This window comes from Seriola lalandi, unplaced genomic scaffold, assembly GCF_002814215.2.
Source record: "Seriola lalandi dorsalis isolate HSWRI2012SDOR001 ecotype SW California unplaced genomic scaffold, Sedor1 jcf7180002054854, whole genome shotgun sequence".
In the NCBI taxonomy this organism is placed as follows: domain Eukaryota; kingdom Metazoa; phylum Chordata; class Actinopteri; order Carangiformes; family Carangidae; genus Seriola; species Seriola lalandi.
The window spans coordinates 28,802-42,894 of NW_019525407.1; the positions used below are offsets into that span (position 1 = coordinate 28,802).

Consider the following 14,093-nt stretch of genomic DNA (forward strand, 5'->3'; position numbering starts at 1 on the left):
ATTAATGAGTCAGGCTTAAATTATTTGTTGTTTGTTATATTACATTTAGCCATTATACAACCGTGAAAGAGACAAATTTGTAATGCAACAGAAAAGCCTCAGTTTCTTAATTACGACCCTTATAAAGGATTTATACATAGTTTATAAGTAATTTATTAATTAGCTTGTTAACATTTTATAAATCATTTATAAAACATTAGACAGAAAGGGCGTGAGCTGTTGCTTGCCAAATAGTGAGCCTACACTTCTCTGTACTGTTAAGCCATCATCCCCATCATCAGCATTTATACCTGCTGCTTCATCACATGTTTAAGTTACTAACAATTAACCACCGTCAGCACCATCTATTTATCAGTAACAAACATTTGTTACAGGCAAAGGTGTAAAGTGTAAAACAGATCATCATTTGTTAATGAGTTACTATAAGGCTCCTTTTACCAGTTATAAATAATAGTAACTCATTAATAAACAATGATCTGTTTCACACTTTACAATAAGGCTCATTGTTACCCGTTATACATGGTAACTCATTAGTCAGGTTAATGAGTAGTAAGCATTGACTGATCTTGCCAAATAGTTAGCCTACATCAATGTATGGTAACTTGTTTATAATTGTTTATGATTTATAAATTGTTAAAAACCAACAACAAACAAGTTAATAACCTAGTAATAAACCATTTATAAATCCTTCATAAGGGGAGTTTTGTTGTAAAGTGGTACCAATTAAGCATATATCAGTTACTCCACAGGGGAGAAAGTCAAGAGCTACACAGGATGAAGAAAAAAGATGATATTAATAATAATAATAATAATATTGTTGGAAAGAGGAAAGGAAAAAAGAAAAGGGAGTGCACCAGATATGGTCAGAAGGAGAATAAAAACAATGGCTGGGGAGGCAGAGAGAGGGAGGGGAGGGAGAAGAGCAAGAAGGTGAGGGAGGGAGAGGGAGAGAGAGAGAGAGAGAGAGAGAGATAGAATGAGAGCAAGAAAGTCAGAGAACCCAGCCAACAGTGTATCCATGGACAGGAAGTGTTGAGGCGTGGTTGGCTCACTCTCCCCTCTCATCAAACCCCCACCACCACATCACTGCCCTGTCGCTGCTGGGAAAGGCCTAACCACAACACACACACACACACACACACACACACACACACACACACACACACACACACACACACACACACACAATGTATTTATGCATGCTTGCTCAGCCCATAACACACACTCACACACACTGAAACACAGTGGATGGGAACTGCAGCAGGCTGTGTGATTTTGTGATAGTAGAGGATATGTAAGAAACAGCAGCCAGCTGAGTACGAGAGGGAAAACAGGAGCACAGAAAGAAGAGTGTTGGTCAGTGCAGATGTCAACAAGTCGGAGCTGTGATCCGCCTTTCACAGGAACAGTGCTTTAGTCACGTCCACGTCTAACCATGGTCCGAATGTTGTTTCAGGGGCTTTTCAGAATAAAGTGTGAGAGAACACTTTGAAGACTTGTGACTTTAGACACTTGATGAAAATATGAGGAAACAATTCAAAAATCATCCTCCAATGAAACTACATGAGTCCAGCCCTGATGCGAACCTTCAGCAAAGCCAAAAAATTACAACAGTTGCACCACAATGCTCCCTCCCTCACTTCCACTTCTCTGCTCTCTTGTACTTTTCTTTTTTTAATTTTGTTGTTGTTGTTGTTGTTGTTGTTTTTGTTGCCTCTGAGCCAGTAATGGTTCTTGAAATGGGATTTCTAGTCAAAACTTCTGGCTGACACAATCCAGTTAATGGTTGATTTGTGACAGAACAAATCTAAAAGACACTTCAAACACACAAACCTTGGGGCATGCTGATCTTCTCGCCGTTCTTGCACTTGAGCTTGTGCTTCTTGAAGGTGCCCTTCCTCTTCTTGACGTTGGGTTTCTCCTGGTTCTGGTTCAGGTGGAGGATGAGGAGGCTGAGCTCGCGCTCGAACACGTCCTGCTCCCACTGGGCCAGCTGCTGCTCGCGCTGCCGCAGGAACTCTTCGTGGGACTTCTGCTCCAGAGCCGCTCGCTTCAGCTCCTCTTCGCGGCATCGCAGCTCCTGATAGAGGACGAAAGGCAGGCGGACGAAAGAGGTGAGGAGTAGTTAAATAGCAACACAACTTTCTAGTCTTTTCACATTCACCACATCACAACCAAACACAGCCACCAGGGGCAATTTGGGGTTCAGCGTCCTGCCCAACAACACACGGACTGGAGGCGCAGGGTTCAAACCGCTGACCTTCCAGTTAGTGGACGACCCGCTCTACCTCCTTCTAAGTCTTACCTCCTCCTGGGTGACAGTGAAATGAGATGCTTAAGAGGTTGGTTGCAATGAAATCTTTCATCAGTATTAGTGGCATTACAGCTCACAACTGCCGCTTGACATTTTATTTGATGTCCCAGGGATTAGTGTTTGATCTCACGTTGTTGGCACAACTGAACAGGTTTCAGAATGCGGGCTTATCCTCCAGGGATCTTACATTAGACACTGATGAAAGTGAAAACAAAGTTCAAAGTAAAATGAACATCCAAAAGTAAAATTAATGTTTCTGTGATGTGCTGTTTGTGGAGATAAATTGTTTCTCTTTCAGGTATGATTCAATAATGTAAAGGCGAAGTAATGGTGGCAGATATAGCTGCTATATATATTTATTTACATTATCTCATCTAGCTATGCATTATAAATTACTTTAAAGTTTGATATTAGTAGGTTTATGCCTGAGGAATATACATCCATGACTCAGTTTTGTAAAGATGTATCTTTAAAAAGCTCCATATTTTCCTCTTCTCCTGTTTTTTATTTGAGGTGTTGATCCATACGAAGATATATTTGAGATTTTCAGAACCAAAAACCATCTCAATGTAGTTTTACATCTCCTCTCTCAGGATTCTTTCTGGAGCTCTAGTAACAACAGGTCTATGAGCCAATCAGCAGAGAAGAGGGTGTAAGCCTCTTTTCTGATTAGCTGACTGTTTTCTGAGTGATCCAATAAGAATATAGCAGATTTCATGTAAACACTCAGAGAAACCAAATCCTGCAAGGTTGGATGGTGGGTCCAGGTGGGCGGGGCTTGGGGCATGGCTGAGAGTGGTGACTGCTGCGGCTGGTTTTAAGGCTCAGTTTCTGAATACAGGCTGTGTGCATTTCTCTGTGGACTGAGCGCTTTGATACTTTCATAGTATTAATATAGAACCTAGACCTGCTTTATAATCAAACAACACATGGGCATCTACCTTTATACAAAATGGGACTTTTAATTAAATGAACCCACTAGTTGTTTCGCCTTAATCTAACAGATACATCAATCAGTTAACAAATGGTTTGCTCAGATGGATATAAGATCAGTATACTTGTGATGTACTATAAAGGTTTTTGTTTCAGGTTTGGTGATGACGTGAAGCAGCAAGTATTTACAAGGTTTGACAACCTCGACCTTGATCATCTTTATGCTTTGATAAACTAGCTGATCAACCTTGGCTCTCTGTCAGCTCAACAGCAACACCATCACAAATATATTCAGTCGGTTAAAAAGATAAAATTAGCATCAAACGACATGTTTTCATTTGCACTAAGTGGTATAAGTAAGCAGTATAGAACAACAGATTAGAAGCCTGGAGGTACACCAATAAAAAGAGCTACACGATGGTCACTCAATCATGCCCTGATCGTGCCCTGCCTTACCTTCTCTTTAGCCCGGAGTTCATCAAACATGTCCTGAATCTCCAGTTTCCAGTCCTCCTGCAGGGAGTGGAAGGAGTCCTGCGGCATCTCTTCCTTCACCTGCTGCTCCAGGGCCATCAGCTGGGCCAGGATGGAGCCGAAATTGGGTCTGCGGTGGGGGTCCTGGTCCCAGCACTCTGTCACACATACGCCAGACACAGTCAGACACCAGGTTCCACGCCACAGTGTTTCATTTATAGACCTGCACTCCTGGGGTTATTACTTGTACAGCTCCAATCTATCATGCATGAACGCATAGGTGACCACACACTGGCACAAAATAATATACCGTAAATAAGCAAAGGGCCAAACCAGAGCAGAACAGGTATTAAGGGGTTTTGTGTTGGAAAGACTCTAATCCAGCTGTGTGCTCAAGTTACAAAGAGTTTCCTTAATACAAATGGAAAAATCTGACACCAAACAAGACAAATCAGACAAATTCAAGTGTTTCCAGCACAGTTTCACTTCTTTCAAATGTTTTCTTGAATTGAGGGACCTGAAAGAAGGAAGTCACTCACTGATTCACCATGATCCTCAAACACACTGATCTGCACTAAAAGAAGTCAAATTGTACCAGCCTTTTTCAAAGCATTTTCAGACTCAGATGATTTACCGAGTTGGATGTTTCTGCACTTATTACCCTTCATGTTGAATGAGTATCCTGCAACGCCTCTAATTTTTATTTACACATATTTCAGGCGCTTGTGTGAGCTTGTGTGAACATAATCTAGAGTCAAGATGATTACTTATTCAAAGTGTTACGCTTAATTAACTTGCTGTGAGGGGGTTCGCATAATTTGCTGCAACACTTTGGGCATTACAAGCAGATCAAAAACCAATCCGATAATTAATTAATCCTCTGAGGTGGCTATCGGTGGTTTTGTGCTCTGATCTGTTTTTTTTTTTTCTAAAGACAACCGTAAAAGACAACAAATCAAGGGAGGTGGCGATGTGGAAAGAATGTAAAAACTGATTTTTGGCAGATGCATGTCTGGAACAAGGGCGAAGACAGACTGATAGCATGTTAGAAAGAACCCAGGTGATATTTTTCTATAATTTGAAGCCTAACAGAGCAAGAGCTGCAAATATAAATGGGTACAAACATATTGACAGCTCTAGCACAAAACACTTCCTCTCTATGGCAAGGTTATTAGCATACAGGAATTTGTTTTCTCAATTTCAACCCAGCTTTGAGGAAATGGAAAGAGAGCGTGCCGGGGACACCAGTGATCTCACGCAAGAGTACTCTCACACCATCGAACTGAGAGTTGCAGCCTTAACAGTGCTATGAGCACATTCAATTACATTTCTACACATGCAAACACATGTCATACCTGACATGAGCTGGGCAAAGGGTTCGGGGCACGTGGAAGGGATGGGCAGGGTCAGCTTGTTGACAGCGACTCCATAGGCGACAGCAAGTCCATCAATGCCTTTGTAGGGTGCCTCTCCTGTTAGCAGCTCCCACAGCAGAACTCCATAGCTGGAAAAACACACACAACAAGGCGTGAGACCGTAAAAACTCTCGTCAAAATTATACACAGTATATATCCTGAAACAAGTTTGTTATACAGGATCTAGCAACACATAAATCAGCATTTTAAATATATTTAAATATATATAAAAGTTCTGAAATGAAATGAAAATTTTGTTTCATATTGACATATTAATAAATATATTTAAATATATTAATATGTCAATATGAAACAAAATTGTCATTTAATTTCTGAACTTTTTAATACAATGACTATATGTGTTTACGCTACTTTACTTTCTAGTCCACTGCCATGTGAGAATGTTTTCACATCCATGAGCTGTCAGTGCAAACTAAATACTTCCTACAGCAGCTTCATAGTAAAAGCCTTCCAGTAAATAGCATTATGGTTAATCATGGACTTTACCGTAAAAACAGCTCAATGAGTCTTAAATTACCAGCACGAGGATTATATTAAATCCCAGTTCACTTCAGTCTTACTTGCAGATCATTCAACTCAATGTTCACGGATCAGATCTATGGGCGGCCACAGCTGCTTTTTGGATACGACCACTAGGGGGTGCAAAAGACTGGACTCTTTGAATTCTAGTGGCTTTAAAGCTGGACCAGTTGATTTTTAAAAAAATATTTTCAGGGAAGTGGAACAAGCTGAAAACCCAACATTGGCATATTATCCCATTATGTTGTGATGTAATGAATGTAAGACCAATATTCATTCTATTTTGGTTTATTTTGGTCTCCACAAACTGAACCAAAACTGTGGGTCGCAGAACCAAAACAACAAGCTGAGGGAGGCTAAAAGACTCTATAAAGCTAAGAGGAACTGCAGAGATACATAATCATTTGATCCTTTGTTAATATAAAAGATATAATAGACTAATATAACTTCAAGCTTATTTTAGCCAGGTTTTACCTGAGAATATAGGTGGTTTAAATTCATATTGACTTTTATGTCTCAGCGCCGGTGACAGTCTGAGCCAGAGACATATTGTTTACGAGTTGTCTGTCCGTCCCATTCTTGTGGACGCGACATCTCACTTATTTGATATTGGTGGTCAAAGGTCAAAGTTCAAGGTCTTGTGAATGGTATACATCAGGAACGCCTTCTGACACCGTGTGACCTCACAAAACACATTTTTGGCCAAACTCACATATTCAGACTCTTATGTCTATAAGGATAAAATGAAGTGACGACATTTTATATCCAGCTGCTTGATACAGGCATACAACCACGAGGAGGTATTTCTAGTTTAGACAGTGACTTGAGAAGGTGACAAACTAATCAAAGTAGTCTACCCTGCGTTCTCAGGACACAATTACAAACAACTACTTCTAGACTAAAAACTATATGTGACACTTTTTAAGGGATAGTGTCTCATTTAGCTCTGAACTGGGCATACAAGATAACACCTTTACACACTTGGGCATCTATGGTGTTTCGATATTTCAAGATGAAAGAAGGCTAATCTTAATCCTACGTCTTGCTTTGCACAACACATTATGACTTTCAAATTCATTATCCTAGCATTGACAGTACAGAACCAAGACACATTTGTGCAGTGGAGCTATTTTTGCTTGATGAAACACGTGCTTGCAAAGCTGTGTGAACTCATGCATGCAGAACGCGTACAAACACACACACATACACACACACACACAAACACAAACAGACTTTTGGGCCCACACAATGGGAGCAGCCCTGTGCCCAAAGAAGATGAAGCATGGTGAAGGACTTGGATCTTCCACACTGTCAATTAGCCCTCGCCCGGTCTTGACTGAACGCACTGTGGAGGCTCGCTAAGTGGAGAGCACAGGCCGCAGCCTTTTTTTATTTAGGTCTTTAATTACAACTTCCACACACTGTGACTGTGCAGAAACTGCTGCTCGTCGGCTCACCCCAAGGCAGTCGCCGTCTCCGCGTGGCAGCTTTTAGAGACAAGCGGCCGTGGACAAATGAGAAAGAATAGTAGAACAAAGATTACTGTTCATTTTCAGAGCAGGGCTTCCTGCCTGCCTGACTGCTACTCCCACATTTTTCTGTTTTCCCGATTGTGCAGTGATTGCTGTGAAAATGAGGTTATGTGGGTTTGTTGTCAATAGATGAGGGAGATGGAAAGTGAGAGGATGTATGTGTGAGACGAGTGAGAAGGGCCTCAGCCCATTAGTATAGTAAAAAAAAACTACACACTCTCACTGAATAGTGTTCCTTAAAGTACCAGAAAATTCCATAAGTAGCTGGCACTATAGAGGAATCCTTTTTGATGTTCTCAAGGACACTTTGAAAAAGGTTCTCTGTAGCAGCATGCTCAATTGGTTTCACTCTGTATGGTAATGCAAAGAACCCTTAAAGAAAGGATGAAATGGTCCAAATCCGCAGGATTAAAATTAAACCATAGCATATAAGAGGAACTGTTATAACCACAACGCAGCATAGCCGTGAAAGTGTTATTGCTTTAATAAATAATTTATATATATTCCCCTGCTTTCTTCATTGCAAATGCAAATTCATATTCGACACTTAAAAGCCATCATGAATCCTCTCTAAACAAATCACACAGTTGTTTAAGTCATTATTATAAAACCGCTAACCATAATTAAGGGATTTTCTCTTTTTGTGTAGATGTGGCCACACACACACACACACACACACACACACACACACACACACACACACACACACACACACACACACACTCACAACTATTCCCAGATAAAAGGTTGTGGTTCGGTCTGGTGTGTGGCCTCCTTCTCTGTCTATACTGGAGACAATGGGACAGTGTGCAGCACACATGTCCCACAACAAAGCACAGAGCAGCTCTTTGAAGAGACGCCATCACATGGCTGCAGCGGCCTTGCTGCAATCAATCACTCTGTCCCTCCATCTCTTCATCACTGCCCCCTCCACCCCCACCCCACCCTCACTTCTCTGCACTTTCACCCTTTCCCCTCTATTTCTATCATGTTTTCTGTCCACAGACCTCTGCAGCAGGTCCGCTGTCTTGCTGTAGAACCGCAGATAATTAGTACACAATTACTGAATGTCCAAGATTTAATAATGCAGTTGGGGGACTTCCCACATCTTTCAAACTCCACATGTGAAATTCCTCTATTCTAGAGTGGCTACATTGGTGTGACTAAAGGACTGGAACAGTAAGAGGCATCGGCAGTAGAGCTGAAACTATGTATATTTTAAAGGTGCACTGGCTATTAGCTCTTAGTTTCTGGAGCAACCACAAAATATTTGTCAGTAAAGACCACCGCTCAGTGTCATTTCAATTTCATTACCAATGAATGATTTATACCAAACATCCTTGTGAAATCCTGCACTACCCACAAGCTTAGTAAATCCCTCTCAATCAGAGAGTTCTCTGTCACCATAGAAACACTAATATCAGTCAGCAAGCACTTTTATCAGTAACTGCTATTAAAGTGTGGATAGTCACACTTGCTGCTTTATTTATTGGCTCATGATCAAATCTGAGTTTTCAAATCTCAAGTCAAAATTCTGGTTTGGTCAAGCAATAATATTTGGCTGTTACCAAGACAACCTATGACTTTTTTGTTGAATTACATTTAACATTTTAAAACTTTATGCACTGTAGCATAGTTAAACATAGTATATATGCGTATAAATATACTGTATATAAAGTATATGGTGGTGGAGCCATGCTAGCTGATTCCCCCTTCTGTCAGTTCCTATGCTAATCTAAGCTAATTGCCCTAGCTTCATATTTAGGGTCCAGATATAAGTGTGGCATTAACATCCGATCAAACTTTTAGCAAGAAAGCGAATAAGGGTATTTCCCAAAATATTGAACTATTCCTTTACAGTGGCACGACTCAATCCATATCCCCTTTTCTTAAAAATGATGAAGGGCACAACGGGCTTTGATAATTTAAATTCCTTGGAAGCACACCGGCGCACATAATAAAAAGCCTGGATTTGCTTCCGCTGAATTCCATTGTAAATTACACAGCAGCTAAATATCATCGAGCTTTAGAGACTTCAGAAACACACACACAAGCACTAACCTCCAGACATCGCTGCCCTTGGAGAAGGTGGAGGATTTGATGACCTCAGGGGCCATCCAGGCATAGGTGCCAGCGGTGCTCATCTTGGTGGTCTTGTGCCACTCTCTCGCCAGGCCAAAGTCAGTGATCTTCAATGTCAACCCCTCCATACATTCATTCTCTATGGGCTGAGCCAGGAGGACTAGAGGGAGGAAGGAAACGTAGGTAGGAAGAGAGAGAAGGAGGAAAGAAAGACAAGGTTTTAAACAGTTAAATATGAGGAGTGGTTATAATTCAATGAAATGTATCATTTTGAAGATTGTGTACATTTCTTGCTTGTAACTGAGAAAAAAAGTCATACTAAACTGAGCTTAGTCTTCGACACAAACATTCATACATTCTCCGTTTCTTTCTCACTTCCTCTTCCTCTTCCTCTTGTTTTTAGGCCAAACTGATCCACGTATCCCAATGACACAGTTCATTTGCATTAGATTTATCAATGTGAAAACATTAATCTCCACCCCTTTTAATGGTTGAGATTATCAGTGTTAGGCAATTGGCTGCAATGCATAAACATAGTTTCTTATTTCTACTGGCTCTGACTATAGCACGGTTTATCTGGCATGCTGAGTCGTGATCATATGCATGACTGGGAGCAGGGCCAAACTGATGCATCCATCCTCAACTGACCTGTGTCGTCAGTGCACTGGCTCAACATGTAAGTCACATGGGCCAATAGAGAGGAAGCAACGTTTTCAAAATTAGAGTTCAGTAGCTCCAGTGCATCAGTGTATTATATACTGGGTCGGGAAGTCCAGAACATGCATGTAGCATGCTATCATGCACACCCAAAATGACAGGCACAACGATTGGGCCGGTAAAGAGACTGTGTGGACCAGGAAACATGTTATGAATTTTTGATGGTCCACTGGCCCACCGGGATTTGTCCAAGAGCCAGTCTGACTATGCAGGGTTTTGTTGTACCTGGGCGTAACATGCACGCATTATGCCAGTGGTCAGAGCGAATATCAATAAGTCATAAAAAAAAAAATCTATTTAACTTAATGTTAGCTAGTTAAATCTCGGGATGTGACAAAAAACTTTTGAATATTAGATAATTATATTTTATGAAAAAAACATACTGTAACATACTGGGACAGTAAAGGATTTTCTTCATCTTTTATGAAATTTCAAAACTGATACACTACTGGTTAACAATCCAAATCAGACTTGTGCTGCCATCGCACAACAATCTTTCAGTTCCTATTTCGGTGATAGGCAGGTTCTTATTTGTGTTGATGGACACTGTGCTGCTCCATGTAGTCACTTCTTTGTTTGTTTAAGGTTTAGGATTTGCAGTGAAAGAAATAATAGTTAAATAATTCATATTTATCTGAGCAGAGAACACAAAGTTGCAACAAAGAAATATAGTGTGCAGTATTTCATTAGTCAAATAAAGGAAAGAAAACCAACTCATTTAAATCTGTCAGGATGAAATAACTGTTTGGGCCTCTTGGGCTCCCATTCATGTCAAAAGCAAACACAGTTCTTCAACTGAGGTAAAAGAACACTACACTGATGCAGTTTAAACTAAGAATGAGGTAACGCCATTTCCACAGATCCGGTGAAAAAAAGGGTTTTCTTTAAGTTGACCAACCAAGAGTCACAAATAGAAGCTGTTTCTGCAGACATGGTTCTGCAGGGATCAGCTGATATGCATTGAGTATAGTGCCTGAGAAACTAATGCCTTTATGGGCTGTAACTTTTTCAAACTTTGGTTTCTGATTATGTCATAATACCAGAAAGATCAACTGTTGTTTTATAGGTGCCCTGTGGAGTTTTTGACCTCTGGTAGAACTATGGTCCAGTTTTTTACGTCTTGCGCATGTGCACAAGACATTGATTTTCTTCACATTAAAAGGAAAGTGGTCTCAGACTTTTGGACCCTATTGTATAATATCAACATATATTGACAGGCTTATATTATATTGACATATAAGCATACATACATAAACAGACATATTTGCATGGGCTAGTTATTTTGGCATCTAGTCATTTTTGACTAGATGTCTATAGTTCACCAAAACCATGATCACTGGGACTTTATGAAACCCCACATCTACTGGAAATGGTGTTTTTGCTTTCAACTTATCAAACAATATGATGATGATGATCAGCACCAGGATTCAGTAAAAAGCAGAATCAGTGACTGGATTTACTGAGGACTGTTACTTGACAGCAGATCAATCAGATCTGGATGACTGGTGATTTTCAGTACTGGTCCACATACAGTCGGTCTGTAAACATGGACGTAAATAGAGAAATCGAGAATGAGAAAAGTGCACACTGTAAAATATAATAACCTATAAGTAAACACAGTTTGGTAACCAGCCAGCGCTCTGCAACCGCACAGTGTTGGAAGGTTCTTCAGGCGAGATCTATGAAAATAGAATATAATGCTGAGGATGTCGGTTGCTGTGGTGTGACTATGTATCACATGTCTCAGTATGATCGGCAGCCGTGCCTCTCTTCCCCTTCGCTGGCAGGCTGGGCACCGCTCAGGGCAAGGCTGGCCGTCAAACACAGGGAGGAGAAGCAGCAAAGAATTTGACTTATTATAGGGAAGTAAGACTCCTGCTATTTGCAGTCACTTTCCGACTTTCTGGGCTCGCCGCTCTTTTCCTTTTTTCTTTTTTTTCTTCTTTTGAGTCTTTCACTAAAAAATCTATTTTCTCCAGTCTGTCTTTTCTTTCACTACACGAATATGAATTTTATCTTTTCTCTACGCATATAAATGATTCTCTCTTTCTCGCTTTGTTGTCTCAGTCTTTGTCTCTCTCTCTCTCTCTCTCTCAGACATCCTGTGCTTCCCCTATAGCCCAGAGGCAGCGAGTTTTACGTCAGAAAGGAATGCATCACAAGAGGTTGTGTTGTGTTGCTCTGTGTGTGTGTGTGTGTGTGTGTGTGTGTGTGTGTGTGTGTGTGTGTGTGTGTGTATATGTTGACGGGGTAGGAGACTTGGTCCTTTCATAATGTACTTGCATGACAATTTCTGCACGCACTCCTTCAAAACTAGACACACAGACGACTTCCATGGCAACGAGTTTCGTCCATTCTGCCACTAAGATGATGACAGGTGCAAAGACGGACAAATTAATGGAGGCTTTTACCTCACCCTCCCTTTATTCTAACAGCCAGACACTATTTTAAATTGAGAAAAAACGGCATTAAGGTATGTCCATCACAAACATGCAAATTGACTTCTGCCTCAAGACGAAGGCACAGACAATAAAATCGCAAAAGTAGCCAACGGCCAAAACAAAAACAAGCTCTACAGTGAGGGGAAAAAAGTGCCTGCTCATTTAACCTTTCTGCAGAAAATCAATTTCTGTCCATTCTACAGCTGAGTCATTGTTTCTGTCAATGCCACAGGCCCTAAGGGAGGGGGTGGGAGTGGTGGTGATGTTGGGTGGGGGGGTATTTACTGCCACAAGCCCAGATCCCTTGCTCCACCTTTTTTGTCCGCCTGCCGGTCAGTGACTGGTAAAAACAAGCCCTGGTCAATCACCCCGTTTCCCCCCAGGTGCTCACTCGTCATGGCGTGACCCCACTTCCAGGAAGTGACGCTGGTATCAGCCAATTAGCCACCAGTGCTCAGTGTTGGGCCCTTCCTTAAAGAAAAAAAAAAAAAAAACACAAACAGGAGCCAATTTTGTTGTTCCTGCTCACCGTTCATTGTGCACAATAAGCACAGCGCTATTTTAGGAAACGGAGGTTAAGAGGGGTCACATGGCTTCCGACACTGACAGACAGACAGGAGGGAAGTGTAGATACTGTGGTAAAGCGAGCAGAGTTGACAGAGAGACAGAGAGAGAGAGCGAGGTGCTGAATGTTGATCATTATCATATGATTGAGTGAGACAGGGCACAGCTAAAAGTGGCTGCCTGGGCTTGAACCGCAGAATTATAGATAATGGTGCTCACTCACTCACTCACTCACTCACACACTCACACACTCACACACTCACACACTCACACACTCACACACACACACACACACACACACACACACACACACACACGCTCCAGTCCATTTTTTTTTTTGCAACACACCCAGCTGCACACAAGTAGCAAAGTGTGAGACATCCATGAATGTAAACAGTCACACACATACACACACAGAGAGGGCATGAAGCTGGAGGACATGCCCTTGCACACTTGAATACACACCACTCACTCAACTGCTTTACACACACCAACAGAGGTGAAGGCTAAATCCCAGAGGTGTGTATGGGTGTGATATAACTGCTGGACCATCGAAACCCTAATCAGCCACCTGGCAATAGATTATTAAATGTGCTCAAAGTGTGTGTCCACAGATACAAGTTTGTCATTTATCCAAATCAAATCAAGAGGAAATGTATCTGATGCCACAGGTCATTTATAATGAAAAAAACAAACAAAGATTACATTTAAAATCTGAACTGTTAAAACGTGGGTCAAATTAATTATTCAATCTGTCATGATAATTCCAAATCCACAGTGCCAACAGACTGCCAAAGGCCTTTGCCTTGTAGGGGATGCTGCTCGAATGGGGAACCATCCGAGAAGTAATGAGAGGAAGGATTTTGGATACAACACCACAGATGGAAAAATTGTGCATAAAGATGAGGCTGTTTGCTGCCTTTGTAAAATATAAATTAAGTGACAGCCATAATTCCTGAACATAAACATTTATAAAACCTGTGTGTGTCTCTTGTTTAGCTTAAATTCCACTTCGACAAAAGCAATGTCTTATTTAAAAGACTTGAAGGCAATCAATGCAAAAGTTTGACCTTTGACCTGC

The 14,093-nt window shown here is 41.1% G+C and overlaps 1 protein-coding gene across 1 annotated transcript in view; it reads right to left on the reverse strand.

Moving 5' to 3' along the window:
* The window catches only part of LOC111670445 (mitogen-activated protein kinase kinase kinase 11), a 54,553-nt gene that overhangs the window by 20,767 nt on the left and 19,693 nt on the right, over positions 1-14,093 (reverse strand). Inside the window, exons 2-5 of the mRNA XM_023427157.2 lie at positions 9,270-9,450; positions 5,077-5,225; positions 3,704-3,879; positions 1,834-2,080 (exon numbers count right to left, since the gene is read on the reverse strand). Of these exons, the coding sequence (XP_023282925.1) occupies positions 1,834-2,080; positions 3,704-3,879; positions 5,077-5,225; positions 9,270-9,450 (753 nt within the window). The remainder of the gene's footprint in view (positions 1-1,833; positions 2,081-3,703; positions 3,880-5,076; positions 5,226-9,269; positions 9,451-14,093) is intronic.